Source organism: Meleagris gallopavo, chromosome 16, assembly GCF_000146605.3.
Source record: "Meleagris gallopavo isolate NT-WF06-2002-E0010 breed Aviagen turkey brand Nicholas breeding stock chromosome 16, Turkey_5.1, whole genome shotgun sequence".
Lineage (NCBI taxonomy): Eukaryota > Metazoa > Chordata > Aves > Galliformes > Phasianidae > Meleagris > Meleagris gallopavo.
Window position 1 is genome coordinate 8303485 of NC_015026.2, and position 26150 is coordinate 8329634.

Sequence of the window (26150 nt, forward strand, 5' to 3'; positions counted from 1 at the left end):
AAAATAGGAGGCGTTACTTCTGGGTGAGCATCCCTCCTACTTATTCCATTGGTCAGAGTTGGTTATTTACGACAAATGTTTCTGTGTAGTGTAAAATTTACCTTTCCATGTGTGGCATTGAAGAGATGTGTTCGATATCTGTGAAACTGGAAGATGTAATGAAACGTGCTTTTCTTTCTCTGTCCGGTGGAGGCAGATGGAGCTGAGGCACGTGGTTGTGTAGTGCACTTCAAAGCCACACAAGGGAGCTTTCAGGAGGACAGGCAAGCCAGCAGAGTTGGGCAGTGACTTCTGACATGCAGCTGTGAGCTCATGGGAAGGTTTCTGCAGGACCATCCTGAGGCTCTGGGAATGCCCCAGGAGAGGATGGGCCCTTTCTTTCCATCACTGTAGTTGGGCAGCACACTGGAGTTGTTCTGCCGTAGCTGAACTGAGATGTTTTCTAGGGAGGATATATGGCTTTATGCTGAAGAAGTCATTATAGGGCTGCCTGCTGTCCGAGCTGACACTTAATTCTGCTTTCATTTTAAAAGGCATGATAACAATTTGAAGAATGGTAACAGTGTTAGGAAGGAAGTCCGTGCTTTGCTTCTTTCCCATGTTGTTTGTAAACAAGCCAGTTCTTTCTTTTGGGTGTGTGGAGAAATGCTGTTAGAGGCCATCTTAAGAATGCAGTCTCTATTAATGTGTCAAATACAGAACCAGTGCTTAGTGTTCAAGTGACTCGTGTACGTTGCAGCAAAATCTACCATTTGGCTCGGGTAACATATTCAAAAGCTTAATAGGCCACTGTTTACTTGAAACAATGACATTAAAAAAATAACTGAAGCAGGTTTCCAGCTCCACAGCTTGTCCTTGGGTTTTCTTGCTGGTCGTTTTGGTTTTACATTTCCGTTTTCATATAATTAAAAATTCTTCCGTGCCGTGTGAAAGACGTGCAGAGCAGAAATTGAGAGTCTGGCGACTGCTGTTAGATGCACAAAGGAAATGCATTGGGAAAAAAACATTCCCCTGTAATCCGCTTAGCACTAAAGGTCACCTTGAGCTGAGTGCATCGTTCTGTGCTCCTCCCTGGGCCTCGAGCAAACACGGAGCACAGTTCAAGATCTCTGCCCTGACCCCGGTGCTCTCTGCGTTTGTCTGGGGCCTCGGAAATTGCTTGGTTAACTTGCAGGAAGTTCTCTTGTTCTCTCAGCACAAGATTACTGCAGCAATGGGAGCAGACTGCAACTGTCAGCTCTAATGTAATTTCCCATAATCTCTGGAAGCTAATATTGTATTTCCTGTAATTAAAAATTCGAGGCAATTCTAGTTTCTTGGACTTTGGTTACCTTTTCAAATTCTGCATTTGCATCAGAACGGTGATTTTCTTGCTTTCGTGTTGTTCAGCAGCTCAGATGTTATTAAGCTTTGATGTTGTGTTATAGTGCAACTTTGCAGTAGTTACTCTACCCCTTCTTCTTGAGGTGGGCAGAGCAAGCTGTTTCCAAAACGCGATGCTCTGAAGAAATTTGGACAGAAAATTCATCTATCTTAACAAAATTTCTCAAAAGTATATCTGCTTTGCTTTTCAAGTAGGAATAATTGAAGACGCAACTAATTGTGCTTTGTTTTCCTTTCTTGCTTAGGTCATGATTTTCATTTTCTCGTGTCATTTTCTTGAAGAGAGGAAATGATTGTAGTGGAACTTCTTACAGATAAGCCACAGATACGGATTCGTCGTAGTTCAGAAACGTTCATAGAAGAGCAGATATAGCCCTTTTTTTGTGTTCCAGCATCTGTCTTACTGAAAAGGGAAATAAAAATGACGACTTCGTCTATTAGGCGGCAGATGAAGAACATTGTGAACAATTACTCGGAGGCCGAGATCAAAGTCCGGGAAGCGACCTCCAACGACCCATGGGGTCCCTCAAGTTCACTGATGACTGAGATAGCAGATCTGACCTACAACGTTGTGGCCTTCTCTGAAATTATGAGCATGATCTGGAAGCGACTCAATGACCACGGCAAGAACTGGCGACACGTGTACAAGGCCCTTACTCTGTTAGATTACCTGATTAAAACTGGTTCTGAGAGAGTGGCGCAGCAATGTAAAGAGAATATTTTTGCTATCCAAACGTTGAAAGATTTCCAGTATATTGATCGAGATGGTAAAGACCAGGGCATCAATGTAAGGGAGAAATCCAAGCAGCTTGTGTCTCTGCTGAAGGATGATGAGCGTCTGAAGACAGAGAGGGCCCAGGCACTGAAGACCAAAGAACGCATGGCTCAGGTGGCCACCGGGGTGGGCAGCAACCAGATCACCTTCGGTCGGGGCTCCAGTCAGCCCAACTTGTCCACCAGCTACTCGGAGCAGGAGTATGGCAAGTCTGGAGGCTCCCCAGCATCCTACCATGGCTGTAAGTACAAGCAAACGTGTGGAAAGCTTTCTTCTTTTTTTATTTTTCCTTTTGAGGTATTTTCTATTCTGATTTGCAGTTAGAAGTGAGAGTACATGGTGCTTTCTAGAAGGGTTAAGGTGCTGATTGCAAGGGGCTGCTTGCAAGAGCTGGATCTTTGAAGGCCTGCTCTGTGGCACTGAGGTCTCTTTGGTTGGGTTTTTGGGCTGGAGAGGATGGGTGTGTTGATAAAACTCCATTTAAAAAGCAGTTGTTTACTGTCAGTTCCCAAGCATAGCATTGTAGGGCTGCTTTTGTGGACACGTTCCAGTGTTTGATGTGAGAGGTCCTCAATCCCAGGAGGGAGATGGTTAATTGTTTTTTTTTTTCCCTTATTTTTAGAAGAATTACTTGACTTTTTTTGGTGTCTTTTTTTTTTTCTTTCCCTTTTAAATTTAATTGGAAAAAAGTTAGAAATACCAAGTTTGTCTCACATCATTTTGCTAGGAGGTTCATGATGCTGCTGTTCTATTTTAGCAAGAGTATTGGAACTGAACTTCCTTTATTGCTTTTCTTGCTTGCTCAGCTGTTTGTGGAGTAGTAACACTTTGAATGTGTCAGTATTTTGATATTTATACAGTCAACATTTGGTGTGCAAGTATCAGTACAAAATACTGTATTTCATTCTTAAAATAAATAAATAAAACCAGCAGAAGAGTAGAGTGATGTGGGAAGAATGGATTCTTTATAGCAGTGCTTGGGGGAACTCCCTGTGATGTTAGGAAGAGGCCTGAGTTGGCCCTAAATCCTTCTTAATATAAGTAATGATCTGATGAAAGCTGCTTTGGCTGAAATGTCAGTGGCTGTGGTCTAATTCTGAAGGAAAATCTTTTCTTAAATGAATGCTTATAATGTGTGGGGGGCTGTAACAGGGCCAGTGTGGTGAATCGATAGAGCACCGCTTTTGAGAATCTCCAGTTTGTCGTGTCCTGCATCCCAAAGTGTGGGGATGGTGTCAGTACCTCTGTTGTGTATGGGAGGGTTTTGGGGAAGGCAGTAGGAAGCTGGCAGGACAAATCAAGTTAGGATGAAGAATATCTCGGTCTCATAAAGGCTGTAGAGGAAGAGCAGGAAAAAGTAATGTTTTTCCAAAAGAAAATGCTTTTAGGATCCAGGATTATAAGCAAAAAGTTGTGAAGACATCCAGGCATGACAATTCCTATTTTTGTCTCTTATTTTAACAATGGAATAACAGATATTTTAGGTTTTCTTTAATACCAGACTTGAGCATTGATTCAATGTGTTTTTTTTTTAAAGGAGATGTATTTCTGTCCCTGTCAGAACACTTTTTTCTTAATGTAGACCTCAGATCTCATTTAATGACCTTAAAAAATTATCCCTAATTAAGGAGATAGCTTGGAATATTGTTTTTAACATCTGCTGAAGGACTGAACTAACAGCCACCAGGGTACACTGAGCACACCTCTGGTTTGTCCCGCTGCTATTTCTTCACCAGCTCATACTTTAATTGGGGCACGCAACCAGTGTTTGTCATGCTGAGTGCTGCCAGAGGCTCCCAGCTATTTCTCACAGCAAGGATTGAGCAACGCAGGGTGTGTTTCTGAGTTGTTATTCCTTGGACATTTGAGGAATTTTGATGGGGGACTAGATGTCAGGAAGCAAGTTTGGTCGTTCTTTCAGTACCGAGCATGAGGTTACTGGATGGTCTCATTTGCCTACGTGTTGGTTTGCTGTGTGTCTCTATTTGAAAGATTCCTGTTGAGGTAATGATTTCTTAACCATTTTTCCCTCTTCCCTCATAAACCACATACCTAAGACAAGCCTGAGATTTCTAAAGCTTCTTTTTTCCCCCCCCTGTAGATTCTTCCTCTGTTACAGACTGTGCTGTACAGAGGCATCTAGATTTAATTGTAATATCTTTCCCAGGAGCATGAGATTTGTTTCTCAGAAAATGTACGCTAATTCTTGCTAAAGATACAGCATGTTTGATTAGTATTTCAATGCAAATAAAATTGGGGAAAGTCTGTACCAGCCCTTCTATCAGCGTAGGTAAGTGAAATATTTCATCAAGTTTTTTTGGCATTAGCAGATCTTACTTTCATTCCTGGCTAGGCACAATGGTTGGGGATTGCAGATTTTGAGAGATTTTAGCTGAATGCCTTCTCCTTGTTTGCAGTCAAGCACAATGTCTTTAAACATTTCCCAGTCTTCAGAACTTTGTTCCAGAAGAAATCTGAGCAGTGTGAAAGTGCTTCATAGCCTTTGCAAGACAGAGCACAGGGAGAACAAGTAACTTCCCATGGATAATCTCTCAAGCTTTAGCAGGAGGGGTGTTTCCTCTCCTGTCAGTTACTAAGTGGGTAACATTGGAGAGGTCAGTGCACCATTTCTCATTCGATTTCTTCAGGATGTTGGAGTAGCTCAGCTGCACAGCATTGACTAAATATTGCAATACCCAAACTGCTGTTGTTCTCCAGCTCCTCAGGCGTGTGTGTAGGCTTGTGTCTGCTGTGCATACATGACTTGATTTTTGTATTTGATGTTGAGCTCGAGAGTTTTGTTTTGTTCTGGTAGGATTTTTCCAAATTATCCTTTCTGGAAAAATAGAAACAGCACTGATAGCCTGTGTAGAATGAGGGAATTAAAGATAGAGAAATATCTGTGGGGTGATTTACCATTGTCCCTTACTGCTGCAAGCAAGGCACACTGGTGATAGGGACATTTTCCCCTTTTTCTTGCAGATATATTCATCTGACTTCCAACAGTCAGCTAGAAAAAGTGAGAAATGCAGTGGAGAAGCATGGTAGATTTCATTAAAATCCTTTCCCCTCACAGCTTTGCCTTAATGTCTCTGTTGGCCCTGAGTATCTCTGTGCTGTAAAGCTTGTCTAATTCTGGGAATACATTATGGCCTATGATGATTACTATTGATGTAGTCATCAGCAAAAAAGCTGCTGATACTTTTATAGTCAGAATCTTGTGATGTGTAAATAGCAGCCATGAGAGATGCTTTGCAGCTACAAACTCAAAAGCCCCATCCTCCTGACCTCTGTGTTGCCAGCAGTGTGTGATGTGTTGAGGCCAGATGCTAACTTTAGTTCAGGTTAGAAACAATGAAATGTCCCACTACAAAATATGTAAAAGTTATTCAGGTTTTTTTAGAAAGTAAGTAAATTATATAGATTTGCATGAAATCTGGTAGCAGATGCTTTGTTTCTAGTTAAGAGAATATGGTTGTGTGGTGCTGAAACTGACCAGGCTGGGAGTGGGAGGAATATAAGGGTAATGTTTGAGATGTTTGGGATCAGCAGTGCCCCACCCCTAATCTGGCTTTGTGTCTGTCTATTGTCATTCTGCTAGACATTTGTCACCCAGCTTTGAGAACTTCGGATTGTTTCTAGCCTTGTTCCATCTGTGGCTGCCAACAATCACTTAAATAGGATTCTGGTTCTTTATATAGAGCTTTAAGTCCAAACATGAGGCTGTCACAGACCTTTGTTAGAACTCCTGCTCTCAGTCAAGGCCTTCATTGAGTAACTCTCTTTTTTGGGTGCTCTTTGAGCAGAGGCTCACTGCAGGGATGTCACTGGAGCCACCAGCATGACAGAAGCAGAACCCACGTTCTTCATTCCAAAGGATCCCCATAAAACACCAGTCCTCTCCTGCACTGTTTCGTGTTTTAAAGCCAGGTTTATAGAAGCCCTGCTTTCTTGAGAGGTTCTATACTGCCAGGCCTGACCCAGGAGCTGTGTTAGTTCAGGCTGTATGCATCCTTTCCTCAGCCCGTCTGCTGCGTTGGTTTGGGTTGCAGCTAGAAGAGCTGCTGAGCACAGCTGGTGCACATTCTGGTGTCCTGATCTCACACAGACGTGGCACAGTCGGAGCAGTGCAGCGTGCCCAGCATGACCTGATTCCACAGGAGCGTTCTGCCCGGAGGTAGGCTGCTTGGCTGGGAGTTCAGATTCATTACACAGCTGGCCTGATTGATACAGGAGTGATGGAAGATGGATTGAAAAAGGCTTTTATGGACCTTGTGAAATGCCAAGACCGTTAACCTTGTGTATAAAGATATTGGGAGCAATCTTCCTACCTGAAATGATGTGTTTTAATATTTCCAGCAATTATTCACATTAGGTTGACTCATTCTTCAAAAGCAGGTTTGTGAAGCATCAGCAAGTTTACGTTCACTCAGCTGTTGCAGCTTTTGTCTCCCTTTTTCTCTGGAGCAAAAAATAATTCAGAAGTAACTAATTCAGGTGCAAAATGACAACATTTAGAACGCTCTGTTTTCAGTTTCCTTACAATCCGTTCTGCAGCCTTGCAGGTTGGAATACATCTCCACTGAATCATGGAACATCTGGCATAGCATCCAGCAGTGAATCTGGATGAACCGTAAGGGTAACATCCATAGTTTGAGGTGTTGCAGTAAGACTGGTACACTCCTCTGTGTGTTCTGTCGGGCATCACTTGACAACTTGATTTAATCCTCTGATGGTTGTTGTGTGTTCTTGGTGCTCTGAGTAAAGGTGGGAGGTGGCATTGCTGTAACCAGGCTTCTGTACTTACACTCATCTAAATAAATAAAGTTATTCTGTTAAGATGAGTGTAGAGATCATCTGAGAGAAAAATTACTCTATGAAATAAACCTTAAGGATTTGTTCAGTGTTAAGTAAAATTTCCAAGTGCTCTGTCTCCTTCAGTACAGGTGGAAATCATGCAGTAAAGCTGACCAGCTCCCCCTTGTCACATCAGTAAGTGCTGTTAATTCCCATCCTGTATCAGTTTTCCTTGGGAATCTGGCTGGCACAGTTCCACCCAGAACAAGCAGTTTGCATGTAGCACTTCATAATTTGAGAGGTGAAGCTCTCTTTTTCCAGGCACTGTGGGGCTTCCTCACGTGGTGCAGAGTGGCAATGAGAAACCAACAACCAAGCTTTTGGATAAAGATACTCAATGTCATTTTTATACTAGGACTGATTTTATCACTGATGTAGGCAGTGGCTCTGCTTTCTAGCTGTGTACTGTACGTATGTTTTAACTCATTGCCTAACTGAACCTTTGGGCATCTCCAGAGGGCTTTTAATGTAGCCAAGATGAAGAACATTTCCAGTAAATACGTACAAAAGATGCCACAGCCTCCTTGTGCAGGAGACAGATGGTGCAGCAGAATCCTACTTTAGTGATTAACTGAGGTTGGAAATTACTTCCCCATGCTGTGTTCCCCTTGTAGCTGTTGCTGAGTAGCTGAGAGGAGCTTGGACCTCCAGATTCTCACAGCAGCCCCAAAGTGGGACTTAGCAGGTCAGAATCAATCTATCGAGTCCCATCTGACATAAACATCTGAATTAACTGTCATGTGCTGGGGGATAAGGGAGTCTGTGTGTGGCAGTGTCACTAAGGCAGGAACCTTTATTCCAGCTCCTTGCAAGGAAACCATGAAAGCAGGACGTGGGCACCGAAAGGCAGTTGTGGTGCTGAGCAACTTGGGAAGTGATGCTGCTGGGTGAAGCGTGCCGTATGAGTGCCAAGAGCAATGTGCTCAATGTCCTTTAATCCTTTTTTCAAAAAAATCCCATGCTGTCTGCTATTTAATGTAGATAGCTTTACAACTACTGCTCACCTTTTAATGTAAAATAACAATGTTCCAATGATTGGCTTTTTTTTTTTTAATGTGAGGCTAAAGGAAGTGTTTGTTGACTTAAGGAATCCATTTCATATGCTTGTAAAGCCGTTCTACCATCAGCTGCTTACTTGTTGTGGAATGTAATTATGTCAGCAGAGATGAAAAACTCGTATGCAGAGTGCCCAGGAAACCACCTTCTCCCCTAGCACCGTGGTTACAGAAGCCAAAGGGACCTTCCTGACCTGCTGCAGCTGCCATCGCTTCCCTCTGCTGCGTCCCTTTTGTGTGTGTGTCCCACTCAGCTTTGAAATCAGTTAAGAATCTTCCTTTCTGTAGTTCCTGCTGGAAAACTGCTTCTTGGAGGTGACCCAATTCCCTTTGCCTCTGAAGTTTATTTCTTGTTATTTTATTTCATTGCTTCTTGCCCCTTGATCTTAAATGGCTTTTTGCACTCCATCGTATTGGCAAACATGATGTATTTAGCAACTGTAATCTGCTCAATCTTTTTGCAAAGATAAACATGTAAAACATTCTCTGTGCTCAGAGGGGAAGCATCTTTGCAGCATTCTGTTACGAAACCATCAGTGTAGGATTTGTATGACTGGAATTGCATTTGGTATGTTAGATTACTTCTGGGTAATGCTTTGCAGTGGTGCTAATGCTGCTGACAGCTGCGTTAAGCTCATGGCTGGCGGTTAGCAGGTGGCTTGGCACTAAACAAAGTTCTGTATACCCCCATCACTTCACAGTGATGCCACCAGTTTGCAGAAGATTGTCACCAATGTGTTTTTCTTTTCACATATCATCACATTTTCGTTCTTCCCTTCTCAGGCATCAGGTTTTTTATATTCTGGTTTTTCCCTCTCGTGTGATGCTGTTTCTGAGCATTATCTTGGTGCCTTCCCATAATCTCCTATATTTTGTTGGTTACATAATTATCCTATAAGTTGGCATTATGGCCACTTGTTGATAAAGTGTTGGGAACCTTCCTTGGGGAGAGGTGGTTCTGATGCCAACTCCTCTGCAGCTGCTCTGTGCCCAGTGCTGTTTCTTGCAATGACCTCTAACAGCACTGTCCCATTTAACATCAGCCACACAGGGCACCCACTGCTTTTTTTCCTCTTTTGGCTAAATAAAACAAAGTTCTCAGTTCTTCTGTCATGTGCTGCCTTCGGTTATCTCCTGTTGAGTTTTATCCTCTTCTGTTTTTATTTCTCTTTATTTTTGTGTTTGAGAATACTTGGACTTTGCAAACGTTTTAAGGCCATCCTTTTTCGTGCTGTCAGATATCCTGTTCTCTGATGTCCTTTTTATTCCTTCTTGCTCTTTAATATTCCATATAACATCCAGGAGAGCCAGTTTGTGACTGCTGGAGCAAAATGGGCTTGCAAAGCTGGCTAAATTTAGATGCTTTATATGAGAAAGAGTTTGAAAAGTGATGGAATTGAAGTATGAGTAACACCTTCAGCGGGGAGCTTGTCTGGTTCGCTTGGAAGCAGCAGAACCAGAACAGCTTGGAGGAACTGAGTTTTTGGTGATAAATTTTTCACTTCAGGAGCAGAGTGGGATGGGATGGACATTAAGTGCAGCTTCCCGGATGCCCAGAGGGTTAGAGAAGAGTGGTCACTTCTTATCTAGTGGTGTTGTGGTCTGAAGCTTAGGGGGAATGCTGGAAGGATTGAAGTAGTGGCTGAAAAAGTGATTTTAAGATTACAATTTGGCAATTTCATTTTTATTTCCCCAGTCAACCAGTGAAGGAACCTGATTTCTATGATCTTGACATCCTAGTTTCAAAATACAGTTCTGATTTGTTGAATATAAACATATATTTCAGAAAATTGTAATTACCATTCCTGCCACCAAATACATACATCCTTGCTAAAATAAAATAAGATAAAATATGTGGGTGCTAAAAAATTATCTGGGAGAGCATGCAAGTTGTTTAATTACTGTATAGCAATAAACCTGTTGGAGCTATCTCATTGGGATGTGGGTTCTGCATGCTACTATCATGAAAATAGCAGCACAAGATAGTTTATGTATTGAGAAATTCTGTTTTAGATGCCAAGCTTGATGGTTTTTGGGGGATGGGGAAGGCTTACCAGCTAGTTGTTAGCTAACAGCCTGCACCCAAGGGCAGACTGGCCAACAAGAAGAAATAAACAGTACCCCCTGACCTATATAAGACACTTTTTTTTTTTTTTAAGTCAAAGAATGATAAAATATTTTTGTAAATTTTGAGACTGAAAGGCTGGTTTGTTTGTCTCAGAGCCTGCTGCTTAGCATTTAAGAATAGTTCTTTATCTTTCCCATTTAAGACCGTATTATTTTACAGAGCAGTGGGCGGTATCCAGCTTTACCCTGATACTGGCCAACTCCCAGCAAATTCTTACTGATATCAGAAGATCCAAGAAATTCCAAGAAATGGTCCTTGAAGAATCTGTTTTGTACCTCCAGTTAATGACTCTCCCCCCAAACCTTGTGGTGCTGGGGGTCTCAGCCTTCCTCACTGTCAGCTGGCTGATGTGGTGATCCTGCAGTCTCGCTGGCACAAAAAGCCTTTGTTTCCCAGCAACATTTTTCTTTTAAAGCTACTGAACTGCCTTGTGGATTTCTCCCTTCTCAATTTCTCTGGCCGTCAGCCGAATGCTGAGGGCTCAGTGCTGGAAGCAGCCCTGTCCCCCCCACGGCCTGGAGCTGCCAGCGGTCTTGCCACCGTTGGACCTTGGAGAACGGTGTATGAACATGGGGTGACTATGGAGTGAAGACATCAGACCTCTTGCACCTTTTTAGTATTTAGCATGTAAAATTTGCTGCTTTGTCTTCCAACAGCAACGTCCCCTCGAGTTTCCTCCGAGCTGGAGCAGGCCCGGCCCCAGACCAGTGGGGAAGAGGAGCTGCAGCTGCAGTTGGCGCTGGCCATGAGCCGGGAGGTGGCGGAGCAGGTCAGTGCCCGTGTAGGTTTCCCACGTGTTCATGCTTTCATAGTTACAACTACATGCCTCTCTTTGCAATGGCAGCTTGGCTTTGCTCCAGGTGGAATAGGGGGAAAAAAGGCCGTTTTGGAAGGTGTTGCTCTTTCATTCTTTTTGTTTTCTTATTGTTCTTTTAAATCTCTTTTTTAAAGTAGCTATGGCCTTCGTGCTGTTGAGACTAGTGGAAGATGGCAGTCGCTTTGCAAGAAGACTTTGTTGTGTGGGAAGATGTTAATCATCACACTGCTGAAGGTGTTTTCAGTTAGGAAGAACTGAAAACATGATAGTCCTGAAAGCCTTCATTTAATGGGGCCAGCATATGAAATGCCAGTGAATTCTGATTAAAATGAATTTTTGAATGATCTGTTAATTCGGTAAGATCTGTCTGGAACAGAAGGGTGATCTAACACAGAGCTAGAATATATAAATAACTTACTCTAAAATAATATAGTTCCTAAACTATCACTCTTGTTACATTATTTTGTTAAGTCTCAAGAGGTTCATTCTGAATTTGGAGTAAATGCTGTAATTGTGGGTAAAGTTTATTGCAGTTAATATAGAATGAAGCTGTTGATTCTCAGCTCTGAGTGGGAATTCACATCTGCCATGCTGAGTGTCCGTAGTATTTTTAAATGCTTCCTGAAACAAGTGTAGTATACTGCTATATGTTCACATCAGGATCTCTGTGCTTTGAAAAGGAAGCTATCACCCTGTAAACTTTGTTGTTACTAAGCAATGAAGTTAAAAAGAAAGTACTAATCATAATACCTCAGTAGAAATAGCTTAAAAAAACTGTGAGGGAAATGCCAGTTGTGGAGAGGGAAATGCCAGTTGTGGAGTAAGTCAACTTCTGAAAGACCAAGTGAAAGCAAAGCAAAGTACTTGCAATAGTTGAGTCTACCACCAATTTGGTAGTTGACAGATATTAAAAACCTACAAAATATGCATGGAATTGACTAGATTAATTCACTTGGATTTCTTTGTAGATCTGTCAGTTGCATCTGCTGCAGAGAGATGCTGACAAAAGCCAGCAAAAGTAGACTTTAAATCACTACACCCTTCAGCGCTGATTTGAATGTGAACACTGCATTTGTAGCTTCCCCATTAGGAGTAAAACAACACAAGGGTAGATTTCAAGCAGCAAAACGGACGTTGTAGTGGCAGCTCTTACGCTGCTGGCGTGGGGTCAGGCAGCTCCTGAGCTTTGTGAATCGCAGGAGCTCTGTTCTCCTGCTGGGTTGCAGATGAGTACAGGCAGTGAGGCCGGTGGTGCCGCGCGGGCTGTCCTGGCAGCGGGGCCGCACGCCGGAGGGAGCAGGCAGCACAGTCTAGGCTCATGGTCTATATCAACAGTGTTGATTTCCTTTGCAGGAGGAGCGCCTCAGACGCGGAGATGATCTGAGATTACAGATGGCTCTGGAGGAGAGTCGCAGAGACACAATTAAAATTCCCAAAAAGAAGGAGGTAGTGCCTTCAACTAAGAAATTCCCGGTTACGCTGCCAAAAGCTGAAATACAGTAACACAAAAATAGCTTAATACTGAGCATTTTTATGCTTTTGGGATTGCTTTGTTGTATAGCTTAAAACTTCTTCCACGCGGGTTAAATTTCAAAGTACTGGTCAATGCAGGTGTGTAAAAGGAGAAAAAAAAAAATTGCTGCTTCGCTCATGGGTTTGTACTTCAGGTTGGTAATGCTCTTGATTAAAGCTCAGATTGTTCCTGCCCTCAGCATACTACTCTTCTGGACCTAATGGATGCCCTGCCCTCATCGGCACCAGCCCCACAGAAAACAGAGCCCTGGGGACCTCCTGCTGCTGTTGCAAACCAAACCGATCCCTGGGGAGGATCCACAGTTGCAGCTACTGCCTCTGACCCATGGCAATCGTTTGGTAAGGATGAACTTTGCCAGAAAGAGTATTTGTCTTAGAAGAGCTTGCCTTTTAATGTTGAACTTTTCCAGGTTTCTCAATAGCAGTGCACAATGTCATGCTTGATAACAGCAATGGAGGATTAGTCCATTTTGGTTGCTTCCTGGACTCCAGAATTAACATTCCTCAACTCATTTTCAGGCAGAAACAAATGCAAGTTGCAATCCTTTCCATCTTTGTTAAGCAGCTGAGATTTTGTGTGCTCATTTTGAATCCTAAGAAAGGGGAGAAGAGTGAAGCTTTTGTCTTCTCTTCGTGCAGCAAAAACAGCTCGTCTCACCCTGGGGAGATGCTCACGCTTTGGCTGCTAGTTGTGTCCAGTGTCATGGGTGTAGATTCTTGCCAGCATTTAGTGTAGTATAGTGCTTATGCAGGATGCTCTGGCTAGGAAGGCTGTAGCTCTGAATTGCCAAGTCTCGTTCCTAGGGAAATATGGGGTGTGTGTACCATCAGAGTGAAATGGACTACACTGTTGGAATTTATTTACTTACTAAAGAAAAATTGAAGTGACTCTCTTAAATAGTCTCAGTGTCTCACAAGTTTTTGATACAAAATTTGTGGAATTTCTTTCTGAAGGGAAAGATCCAGTGTTTCTCATGTTAAAGGGCAATAATTCCAGTTTTTGCACGTTTGCTGTATATGTACTTGTTTTGCTGCCCTTGCAGTCTCCCCGAGGACTTAACTCCTTTGCTTTGGAAAGCTGATGGTTCCTCACAGCAGATGTTAAACTCTGTCTGTGGAATCACAGTTGAATCTATTTTTTGGTTGGCTTTGGATTACTATTGTGGGGGACGGGCAACAACTCTGCACATTCTTGTGCAGGAGGACGGTTCTTCCTGAAGACTAACAGCTTAGTTCTGTCTGTTCTGCTTCAGACTGGTGTTTCCAGGAGCTCTGCCATAATGTGCTTCAGAGTTGTTTGTGTGAGGAGTCAGCGTGCTTCCCTCCGCAGTCGTGATGACAGTTTTGAAGTTTAGTGCTGAAGTGCATTTGTTTTTCTCGTGGTGGCATTAAAGGCACCCACATAGCTGCTAGGACAACTGCAGCTCATTGTTTAAGTGCAATTTGTGACTCCGTTGGTGGAAAAACTGCAAGTGCAAAATTAGAACAAGTCAAAGTTTTGGGTGCCAATGTAATGGAAATTCGGTTTAATTTTGCATGATTAAAATACAAACAAAACCCACCTCCCTCCAGTTTTGTAGTCAATATATCACCCTCTGACAAGATTTTCCTTGCATCAGTTGCAGCTGTAGCATTTCCTCTCAGTGGCTCCCGACTTTATTAAGGCCATATAACAACCCCTTGTTCCAGCCTGCTGGTTGCTTGGCTCCCAAGGGCAGTCGTGGAGATGTGAGATTTATGAATTTGACTACTAATAAAAGAGTGACTCATTAAACAGTATTTCTCAAATCCTGCTTGTGCTTTGGCATTTCAGCAGAGATAATGGAAGCTAAGGGAAGGTATCTTCCTGAGTGCTCTCATTTTGTAAGCTTTCTTTATGAAGGAAGAGACTTTTTTTGAAAGCTTCCGTTTATGGGAAGCTCTGTCATTAGCATTTCTTGTGTGGCATCGCTTGTAACTCAGCACTGAGGGCAGATAAAGGAAATCTAAGTACTGGAGTGGGAATAGTTAGATTTATTTGGAGTATTTCCTGATCTGAAGCTGCAGCAAGGCTGTGGCACCTGTTGATGAAACAAAGACCAATATTGCAAATTGGATTTTGTACTGTGTGTGCAGTGCAGAACTGTGATAGAAAGGGTGGGGGGTTGTATGTACTTTTAATATAAAGCAGTGTTGTGATTTGAAATTCTCAAGGTGGTTAAAGGCATCAGCTGTGTACTGCACGGGTAATTCTGTTCTTCTCTTGGATCGTACAGTTGTTTACAGTACTTAAACTATGTTTAATTAATTTAATTAAACTGTGTCCGAATTTCATTGGAAAAGGAAATGAATATTCATCTACTAAAAGAAAGCACAACCAGCTCAAGAAGCTGATGATATTTTTGTAAAGTAACAGTTTGGTGGAAAAGAATCTGACAACTGCTGTCTGCATTTTGCAGATCTTTGTTCGAGTCTTAATGTTACTTATTTCCTATCTTTCACAGAGGCTTTTTAGAAACCTTCTGTGTGTGAGTTCATAAGTATCCCCTGTGTTGTAAATTGCTGCAAGTCAGATATTCTCTGTTGAGATGACAAGTTCTGCAGCAAAAGCTAGTTTGTTTTCTTGTTGGAACTGCAGGTCTTTTAAAATTCAGTTTCAGATGGGTGCTTAGTGTTATTCATCTGTCTCCTACTGAACTTAGTTTGCTTATTTCTTCTGCACGTGTAATATAGATGCTGAGCCTTGATTGGTGTTCCTAATATTGAGTTGCTTCACCTTTTTGTGTTTAGCATTAGTAGGCAATAACGGCTGATAAATGAGAGTTTGATCTCCTAGGAAAGCTTTCCAAAGGGAACCTGCACTGACTTGTGTTGCTGCTGGCTTTTTTTGCAGGTGCCAAACCAGCTGCTTCTGTTGACCCATGGGCAGCACCAGCAGGATCTGCAACTCAGTCTCTGTCCAAAAATGTTGACCCGTGGGCTCCTGCTCAGCCATCTTCTACTGCAGCAAAATCTTCGGTGGATCCCTGGGGACCAGCACCTGCAAACAAACCCCTCTCTACTTCTGGTGAGCAATCGTTTCATTCCATGTGTGTTTTATTTGAGTAAAAAGTGAAATCTGAGTGACCTTTTATTTCTAGTATTGCTTAGTTAAATAATGTGCTGAACAATTTGCAGTGGTGTTCTTTGAAATAAACAGGAGTTACTATAGCTAGCAGCAAAAAGAACTTCAGATATGATTAACTTGAAGCTCTGAGTTTCTTAGTACTCTCTTACATTCTTCTATTAGTATGTGTGGATGCATGCTGAGCTGTTCTGACTGCTGCTGCCGTTGCATTTTTAAATGAGTTTTATTTTTAATTAGACAAGGACTTAATTTCTGGAAATGAATGTTGCTATAATTTTACCTTTCACCATGATAAATAGCCGTGCAGATGGATGTCTCTGCTGACATAGACTGACAGGTGAAGCAGCTCCACACGCTGAGATTTTTAGAGGCGCAAATTAAGGTTTGTTGCTTCAGACTGAGGGTGTCAAATCTGCTCCTAAACTGTTGCGCAGCAAGATCAAGAAGGTGCTGATACAATTGTCTGTTCGTGCTCTGTAACTAATGCAGCCTTGATGAGTCTTAGTACCTGGAATTTCCGTATTGGCACCGTGGCTAAATACATCCGAAATGCGTTTCTGCCATTCATCCCAGTGCTTAACCAGCAAAGGAGTCACAAAGCGGATATTGTGAAAAGTTGTCTAACATACTTTTGCCTTGGCTAAGGAATATAAGTGGATCATTATGGGATTGTTTAGCTGTGGTGATCATTCCTTTTAAGTTTTTCTGTTATGTAGAATCTTGCTTGTTCTCTTTCTCGTTGGTTTTTGTTTTTGTTGTTGTCTTTTTGTGCTGTTTACGGAGCCGAGATCTGTACCCATGTTTGCTTGAAATGTTTTGGAGGTTAAAACTAACTTAAAAATGAAAAAAACCATTCTGGTGAATGCAAAAAGAAAAAGCAAATGTCAAAGATTTTCAGTAGTGTGATTGCTGTTCATTTAGGTGTGGCTTTTATTCCCCATTTTGAGGCAGGGGTGTGTCTACATTTTGAAGATGTTTTGTTTTCATTTGTTGCAACTGATTGCCGAGTTTTAGTGTTCAGCCAACAGAGCCTCACCATCTCTAGGTGGTGCTGATAACTTCGACTATTGCATTCCTCCTCCCTTTAAGTAAAATCTGAACTTACAGTGACACTACGTTGGTGTTTAGAAGCATATTCAGAAGTGTATTTTTCTTGATTAACACACTCCAGAGTTTGGGCTGTGAAATCGTTGCTGTCTCTTCTTCCACAGCAATCCTTGCCTGCCTGGGCCTCCCTAAGTGCAGGCATGCAATAAAAACCCAGCGTGCTAAGGTGTGCATTACATTGTGATTAAAAGCACGTTGCTATGAGTCATTCAGCTGATAATGTGAGGAGAATTCTCTGCCATTATCCTTCTCCTTGATCCTTCATATGAGTAGGAGCTCTCTGGCTGCTCTGAACTGCTGCCCTAGGACCCGACAGAGTGGCTTCCTGGTAACACAAGTGGCTGGAAATTGCTTTTGGTAGGATGGGATGTGTGATGCAATCAAAGATCTGCTAATGACAGAGCTCTCTTGCTGTTTTGAACAGGAAGTACATCTTTTGACCTCTTCAGTAATTTGAATGGTACAGTTAAAGATGATTTTTCTGAATTCGACACACTTCGAACTTCCAAAAAGCCAGGTATGGATTAAATCCTTAGCACGCAGACAACTTGGGTATAGTCTCAACAACAACTGTGTTTCTTCTTGAATTTTATGTAAAAAAGTGGAACCTCATTGCCTTTCACGTAAGCAAAGATTAAAGCTGGTGATAGTGCATCTGTAAGGGCTTGTTAACGCATGAGCTCATGGGGAGTTGGCTTCTGGCCTTGTGAGCCACAGAACTTTACTCTGCAACCTTTTGCTGGGTCAGCCCAGAGATTTGCTTGGCTTCTGTATTTGTGGCGTCCGACGTTTGGAGTATGGTTTGTATGGTCAAACAGAACCACTAAATTTCTCAGATCTATAAGTTACGTACAATGTGTGATGATGGTAGGAAAATGAGGAAATATGCTTCTATGAATGCTTTAGGGTGTTTTTTTTGTTTTGTTTTTAAATGTTGTTATTTGATAGTTACTAAGTAAATACTGCCAAACCATAGCATGTGTGTGCTTTGATAATTTGTACTATAAGGAAGATTCTGACTGAAGTGCTGGTGACCAAGTCAAAACTGGGGTGGGCTTCTTCAACACAAGGAGAAAACGTGAGTGAAATCTGCTTACAAAGGGCACAGCAGTGGGGTGCTGCAGGGGCAGAAATGGAAGCTTTTGAGTGTTTTTTTCCTTGGAAATTCCTAGTTGCAACATAGTTACAGGAATATTCACCAGGGCAAATTGGGCAGGGTATTCTGAAGAGCACTGCAACTCTTACTGTAGCGTCTTTATACTCTCCTAAGTAACAGTTAAAGTGTGTATCTGCTTGCATACAAAGGGTGTTGTGTGTTCTTGAACGTTTAAAGGTGACCTATATGAATATTAGATTTTAAAATATTTCCCTTGTCAGAGACTTCAGGGTTTTCTTTGCTTGATTATGTAATCAATGAGAAGTGTTGTTTGTCTCTTTATGTTGTTACAGCTGAATCAGGTTCCACTTTGCCATCTCAGCATAGCGGTACCACAAGTCCTGATCTCTTTGATTCCCAACACTCAAGCATGACATCAGGCAAACAGAGCGCAGCTCGGAAAACCCCCGAGTCTTTTTTGGGCCCCAATGCTGCTCTGGTGAACCTGGATTCACTGGTGTCTAAGCCACCACAACCTGTAACTTCGCTGAATCCATTCTTGGCACCAGGTCTGTTTCTGCACATTCCTTCAGTTATTTTATCTTTCCTATAGGAAAACTCTGCATAACTCATTCCCATTTGGTTTAATGTAAGCCATTTTTGGCTTGTTTTTCTTGATTGTTTCAGCCAGCAGATCATGACTGGGAGCAGAAGGGTGGGACAGCGTGGTTTCTAGGCGTGCTGCCGTTGAAAGCCTAGAGTTTCTACCCCTGTGCCTGCAGCTGATCTGTTGGGCTAGTGTTTTGTTCAAGCAGCCTTTCTTCCACTTTTGCACTTGCTCTCTTAAAAGCATCTGAGTTTTGGTTATTAAAAATGTCTGAGCTAAAACTGACTGATTGTCAGAACAGGTAAGACGTGAACATGTGCCACCAGAGAATCTGCTGGGAGAGTGGTAGGTGGGTAGATTCTTATGGCAAGCCTTTTTCCTACTGATGCTCAACAAATTAGTACCTCTGACTCCAACTTAGGTTCCAAGTATATTCTGATAGGCTGCTGGTGTTAGGATGTCTGTAGGCTAGCATGGTAACCCAGTTTTGATCAAAATACACTCAGTGTTACCCTGTTGTTAAGTGAACCTTTATTTTGAGTGAACTCAGAAGGTGGCAGTAAACGTTTGGAAGATGTATGTATTTTGAAAAGCTACTCATATGCACTGAAATTTCTGTGTGACGCTGGTGTGATGAAATACTTGAAAATGGTATTTCAGTATCTATTTTCTTCACTTTTCTGGCAAGGGGAAAAAAAAAAGAAACAACACAGTTTGTTAAACTTCTCAAGTAAAAAAAAAAAAAGGACCGCAATTCTGAGGAACTTGGCAATGCTTAACCAGAAAAAATCTCTGCCATTACCAGTTACTACAAAAAGTTTGTGAGGGGTCACTGGGCCATCCAAATAACACTGTGCATATACGGTAAAAGGAATTTGTAGTGTTGGCAGCAGCCCAAAAAACCTCAAATGCTGGGAAAGTCATTCTCTGCTTTTTCTAGCACCGCTGTAATTCGGAAACAACTTGTTTACTTTATGAATTCTTGTCAAAGCTCAGTGCCAGAAACATGTACAGTTTATAAATGGAGTTAACTGGAAGAAATCCTGAAGATCTGCAGTAGCTAGATTGCAGAAAGGGAGTAGAAATAGCCTTTTAAAAGCAAATTTTAAGGTGTTTTTTTTTTTAATTAAATAATCTCATAGGTAGTCGTGTTTGACGTTATTGATTTAGAACCTGTTACTTCTGTTATTGTCATCAAAAGTGGAAACAGTTGGTCAGTAAATGAACATTCTGTGGTGTAGTGGGCTGAATGAAACAGACTGTGTTTGTGCACCAGCCTGCTGAGTGGCATCCGCTGGGTGATTTGGGATTGGGAGCATGTCCGAAAGGTGCATTCTTTGCTGGAAAAGGTGATCTCCAAAACCTCAGCATTTATGGAGGTGCGATCTTCTTTCCTCTTCCCCCTTCTCTCAAAACCAGGTGCAGCTACAGCACCAACTCCAATCAACCCCTTCCAAGTGAATCAGCCTCAGCCACTCACTCTAAATCAGATGAGAGCAAGTCCTGTGATGGGAACCAGTCCTTCTTTCAGTGCTGTGCCACCAATAAGCATGGAGCCAATACCTCTGTCTTCCATGGCCCCAGTGCCTGTGGGAATGGCACCGATACCAGCTATGGGCACTGTGGCATCCATAACAAGGATGGGCCAGGGGATGAACGTGAGCATTGCAGGATCAATGACCCAACCTCTTCACAGTACAGGAATCCCTCCGTCAGCATCCCAGTCTACAAATACAACTAACCCTTTTCTCCTATAAAGACCCAATTAAAGGAACTTTCTTTTCATAGTGTTTCCAGGCTGAAGTCTCTACAGCGAAACAAACGTGGCCTGTGTGGACTGAATGGTGTGTAAGAGACTTGGAAGTAGATTTGCAGTTTACAGTTATGATCTTTGAAGAGTTGTCTCTACTTACCAGTTAATCTAAATCTAGTCTTTGCTACAGATGGTACCTTACTTTGGCTTGTTGAGCATTATGTGAAATGTTCAGACTTTTCACCAAAGTTAGATTCTGCCCATTTTGTTACTTTGTTAATCATTTCAATACACTTTCTAGGGAGAACCTGCCATTTTAAACTCCGTTGGCTGTTTTGTAGATGTCAGATGATGTGCTGGATCCTGAAATTACTATTTACCTGCATCTGTCACTTCCTATGCCCATATGATAGACCTGAGATTCAGAGTGCTAGTGAATGTTTTGCACATAACTGTACACAGTTCTAGACTGTTGGTTCACCCATAGTCCTTACTCTTAGAAGAGAATGATTCGGAGGGCCCAGGTGGCTGGTTTTTATGCATTAAACATTGCAACGCAAAATCGCACTGCTTTGGTATCAGAGGTCTGACTGAGAAAGCAAGCTTGTCTCAAAAGGAAAAAGCAGACAAAAAACCCAAGAACATTCGCAAGTTGTCAAGTATAACGTGTGCTGTTGTATGCAGTGTTGAATTTGTACACTACTCTAAGGACTCCTGAGGAACTCTCTGTGAGTGGCATGCTGCACTCGTGCTGAGTGAGTGTCCTGCTCTGTGCTTGTCCAGTACCAGCTTCGTTTGGAAGTTATGTGTATTTTGTTTTTATTTGACTTACAATGTGAGTTGAAAGAAAAAAAGAAATACAGTGGGACAACTTTGAATTCAATTTCACCGTGGCAAGCTTTAAAACTAATTCAGGCTTAACCTTGCTATATGCAGTTACTCTTGTATACTTTTGCACATATTTTGTTTAGTACAGTTTCATATTTGAGTTTGCAGAGTTACCTGATAGTCCTTTTTTTGCTAATTTTTATAATGTGGTTCTTATTTAACTGTCTGGTTTTGATAGATTTATCAAGTCTGGCTGAAAAATTAAGATATTGGCAAATGTCATTTTTATGGTTTTAATGCCCTCTTATTTATGGTTTTAGCTCTTCGTTTCTGTAAAGAGAGTTTAAAAGGGAAGATTAACACTAAAATATTTTACTTTTAAATGAAGTATTCATAATGCAGTTCAAAACAAATTCTCGTGACTAATTATTTTTAGATGAATTGAATTTGAACATAACGTGATTTAAGACTACATTAAAAAGAACAAACACTAAAGTCTCCTTTCCCTTGGTTTGTTCCCGTTTTCCGATGACCAGGACGGCCTTCGCAAAGATCAGCAGAGAGGCTGGTGTTTTTCTTTCTTCTTAAGATGTTTAAAGTTCTAATGTACAAACACAGCTCATTAATTGTATGGACTAATTTTTTCTTAATGAAAGGTGCGCTCCATATTAATAACTGGTTGCATTTACTCACTGTAAGCTGAACTATACATTTTAACTTGCATGTCTGGACTCATCAGCACTAAACCACACTCAGGTTTCAACCCGTGTCTCTGGTGCAGACCTGGCTGCTCAGAGTGGCAGTGCTCTGAGCTCTGCTTTTGCAAGCAATGCAAACATGTGCAGAGAGTGTGGAAGGGTTGTCCCAGCGCTTGCTCCTGCCTCGAGGGCATCTCCGAATGAACTGATGCATCTTGGTGGCCTTTCCCTAATTAGAAGGACAGAAAAAAAAAAAAAGACTGGAAGTGATTGCCAGTTTCATGTCTTGGTGTAGTGATGCTGAGTGGGACGGTCCTAGGGTGCTGCAGAGGGAAGGGCTGGCTGCTGGTTGTATCTTGTGGTGGGAAGGGAGGCTGAAAGACTATCAAATCTAGGGTACAATCACAGAGTTTAGCTGTGTAGGTCAGTGTAGCTCTATTAGTAGACGGAATGCTAAGCGTGTGGATGTTTCTATGCAGATTGTTCTATCCTCTTGATACTAATGGATTTGCAAGTAGGATTCAGAATATTCATCTGCTCTTGTTTTCGTAGAAGAGGAAAAAAGAATGACTGTCCACACCCAGTATGTCTTTTTAAAAAACAAAACAAAAAACATTCATGTTGCCTTTCAGAATAAGGAAAAAATACTTTACTTTTTTGTTGTTGCTGAAGTTATTGAAAAGTTTAGACCAGGAAGGGTGTGATTCTTGCAGATGAGGGGGAAGTGCTTTCCAATGGATCTGTGGCAAGATTTATCTCTCGTTATTTTTCCAGTTCAGTTTTATCATCAGTGAAATTGAGGTCACTTGATGTTTTTTTTCCCTTAGTCAGTCCCTTGAATGCATTTGTGACAGCTAGATGGGGCGTTATCTATTCAGCCAAGCAGTTCTAATCACAGCCTCTCATTTAACACTAGGTAACTGTTTTCCGAGGCCAGGTGGGGTTGATAGTATGTAAAACTATGAAGTCATCTGTAGTTCAGAATAATGATCTGTCACCGTGAATTGATCCAAATGCGACGCTGGTCTGGTGGGGAGCTCTGGCTTAATGAAACTGCTGAATGGCAAATTGCTGCTTTCACCAAGCCACTTCTGCAAGAGCCGCATCGCTTTCCCACCGCGCGGAGATGCACATCGCAGCAGTCTGTGGCAAGGAACACGGAGCAGTGGTGCTGCAGGGCTGAGGGCTCTGCCCTGCTGACATCTCAGCCTGGAGCCGTGGCTCTGCCCCTGTCTTGCTGAAGCTTCAGCTGTGTCCAGAAGGGTGAATCCATTTCCTGAGAGTGTATCTGCTCCTCAGAATACTCCTTCCCCCTCCCCTACTCCACCTCTTCCTGCATGGGGGATGTATGTGCATCTGATCGTGTCTGCTCTGGCCTGTTTCTCCAAATGCATTTCCCTCTTCCCCTTCTTTTTCTCACTTGCAGATATTAAAAGTGCTTTTGATTTTTTTAAAAAAATGTTAGTATCCCAGAATAGCCTTACTGGTCAAATTGACCAAAGATAAAGTGTTAATTATTTTGTAAAAAAGAAAAAAAAAAACTTGGCATAATTTTAAACCCAAAATAAGCTCAGTTATTTATTCAGTTTTATACTATATAGAAACTAAACTACATTGAGGGGACAGGGAAGGAAAACCGTGGTGGGTTGTGGTGTTTACAGTCTTTTTGAAGTCCCGTAGCTAAGACAACTATTGTTATCCATCTTCCCTTTTGCTGTTACAGTTTCTAATGTGTACTGTATGTATTAATATTGCACAGATTGTGGAGAAATATATGGTTTATTTTTCACAGCAGAATCTCACAAGACTCACTTCCTTTACAAGTGTTACAATTTAAATATTTACCAAACTGTTTTCATAATACTGGGAGCCGGCTGCTTTTTATGAATTTGTGCTGACTATTGACATTATTTACTGTATAAATAATTTATCATTTGTACTATTGTATCATAATGTCTGTATCTTTGTGTCATTTTTCCCGAGCGATGTCACGAATGTGATATTTAATAATGCCATCAGAATAGTGAAAAGACGAGGGGTTTGTAGGTGACTGGTCAGAATTAAAATTGTATTGCTTATATTCCAGCCGTGTTGCTTTTTCCAGACTCTGCGTAGTGTTTGTATCCTGTTCCAAACTGGTTGCTGCCGTGCTTGGTTTAGTTTTCAAGGAAGTTGATGGGTTGGTTGAGATGATGTAGGTTTGTGCTTGAAAGTCCGAGGCTCTAGGAGAAATCTGATGGTTATTGAGAGTGATGCTGCTTGTATCTTGTCAATGTGATTCCTTCAATGAATTCATGGCTTTCCTGGGGCAAGCCTGCTTTTGCTATGAGAAAGGAGGGTTTCTTACAGACCACTTTAAATTCAGAACCAGTTGAGACCTTACTAACTCAATAAAAATGGAAGACTTGCGTTGCAGGTGACTGAATTGCTTCTTTAAACCACATCACCGTTCAAACAGCATTTTTAGAGGAATGATAAGCTACTTTCCCTGCAGAGGCTTCAGTATTTATGTGGAGTCAGAGGGCTGGGGAGAACTTCACTTGTGAAGCCAGTCATTCATGGAATAAGGGCTGGGGGAACTGTGACAGAACTGACTTCTGGAGCCTTTGTCTCCTGTTTTGCCTTCAAACAAAAGGTTCAGCCTCGCCCTTCCTGCAGCCTTCAATGCAGTTCCTCTGTGCCTTCAATGCAGCTGCCCTGTGCTGGGCAGCGGAGAGCTTGCCTTCAGCTGGGAGGTGATTTCTGCTTCTAATTTGGGATGGTTTAAATGGAAAGTACTTCATTATCAGGCTATTTCAAGAGCTGCCTCTCCAGAGTTCCCCAGTTTTCCTGTAGCTGTGCTTTGCTGCCGATTGGCAGCAAAGACTTAGCAGCAATCAGATAATTTCTAGTGCTGAAGCTGCAGTGGTGCTAGAGACCTGGCAGCTGGCGAGGCGGGCGTGGAAAGAAGCATCAGGTCTGTGAACGACTCAGTTTTGGATTTGTGGCACAGAGCTTGCTGTGGGTGTTTCACAAAGCCACCGCTTCTGTAGCGCTCCAGTTTCCCTGGAGAGCGAGTTTGCCTCTGGTCAGGTCTTTAATTCATTTTGCTTCTGTTTTGGGGCCTGAAAGGAAGAGAGAGAAACTTCTGTTGCCACAGATGACAGCCAAAACACCTTCTGATTTCTGTAGCTCTCATTTTTACAGACGGATGTTCTGTGGCTCACGTTCTGCTCCTGTGCAGAACGGTTCCTCTCTGTGCCTGTGCCATATTACTGCTCCTCTGGCCGTTCTGAGTGATCACTGCTGCTTCACTCTTCTTTCTCTGGCCTCTTGAAATTGCATGTATTTTGGAAGTAATGCTGCTTGCTACAGGAAAGATTTCAGAAAGGTTAGAAATGGAAACTTTTGTGGTGACTTTATAAAACCCTTCATAAAGAGCCGAGTACTGCAGCCTGTTGTGAGCCAAGGGACTGTTGGAGGAGGGCAGAGCTGATAATGCTGCTGGGAGAGATTGTGGCTGTGCCTGTGCTTCCTCTGACCTTGGGCAGGCTGCCTTCTCCCTGCCACAGGCTTCCTCTTCCTCTTCTGTGAATCAGGGTGGTATTTGCCTGCTTCTGGGGAGGAAGAGGGCTATCTGGATGAAGTATTGTCTAGAGGCTTGCCCTGCCAGCAGTGCCAAGTATTTCTGCTGAGTGTGTACATTGCCACTACCTCTTGTTTGTCTTGGGTTGCGAGTGGTGCAAGCTTTGCTCTTCCGCTCATTTTCAGTGAACTGTGGGGAAATGCTTGTGGCCAGCTTGTGCTCTGGCTTTGGCAAGACTTCTGCAACTGCCTGCAATCCACTTTTCTGAGAACCAGATTTGATTTAGGTAGTCCCCCCTGCTAAAAACTTCCGCTTTCTAAAAAACATAGCTATTGTCTGCCTTCCAGGTAATGTCCTCTCTGTATTTTGAACTGGGACACAAACGAACATTGATTTTTGTAAGGACAGCAGATGGTTTTGGAGCTCAGGGTTATAAATAACTGAGAGCCAGTGTTATGTATGGTGGTAGCAATCCAGTCTCTCAGTGTCAATTGATTATACCCTCTAATTGTTGAAGACTTAAGGTTTCAACGATTAGAAATGCCCCCTCTCTGTTCCCTTTGGTGCCTTAAACTTCCCTGCTCGTTACATATTAGGGTGGCTAATTGGCAGTAGTGTGGTGATTAATAGGGATTGGAAGCTTACCAGTGTAACACAACCAGTGGGTACAGCTTTCAGTCATGAGCGAGCCATGCTTGCTGGTGGCGTCCTCACTCAGTGGCACAACTGCTGGTTAGGGAATGCATGGAAACAACAAACGTTGTTGAAGTGCAAGGTCTTTCTAATGCATCTGAACATCTCCACAGCCAGCAACTGTGGTGCAGAGCGCAGGCACTTGGCCT

General features: G+C 42.3%; 1 protein-coding gene across 3 annotated transcripts; it reads left to right on the plus strand.

Annotated features, from left to right (window-relative positions):
* Nucleotides 1-1628: 1628 nt before the first annotated feature.
* Nucleotides 1629-24158, plus strand: EPN2 (epsin 2). 3 transcript variants are annotated; one of them, XM_010719546.3, is made up of 8 exons: nucleotides 1629-2399; nucleotides 10855-10979; nucleotides 12369-12461; nucleotides 12728-12887; nucleotides 15421-15594; nucleotides 17186-17278; nucleotides 18211-18426; nucleotides 19884-24158. In XM_010719546.3, exons 1-8 carry the CDS (start codon nucleotides 1805-1807, stop codon nucleotides 20219-20221), a joined length of 1794 nt encoding a protein of 597 aa, XP_010717848.1. In that variant the 5' UTR covers nucleotides 1629-1804; the 3' UTR covers nucleotides 20222-24158. The 3 variants fall into 3 exon arrangements, with proteins under 3 accessions (XP_010717848.1, XP_003210669.1, XP_019476095.1); XM_003210621.4 differs by having other exon boundaries at nucleotides 10855-10967; XM_019620550.1 differs by lacking the exon at nucleotides 19884-24158 and adding an exon at nucleotides 18545-19154.
* The last annotated feature ends 1992 nt before the right edge of the window (nucleotides 24159-26150 follow it).

Coding starts and splice junctions, on each gene's coding strand:
- EPN2 (XM_010719546.3), top strand. CDS start 1,805: ATGACGACTTCGTCTATTAGGCGGCAGATGAAGAACATTGTGAACAAT. Junction 2,400..10,854: donor CCCAGCATCCTACCATGGCT/GTAAGTACAAGC, acceptor GTCTTCCAACAG/CAACGTCCCCTCGAGTTTCC. Junction 15,595..17,185: donor CAAACCCCTCTCTACTTCTG/GTGAGCAATCGT, acceptor TGTTTTGAACAG/GAAGTACATCTTTTGACCTC.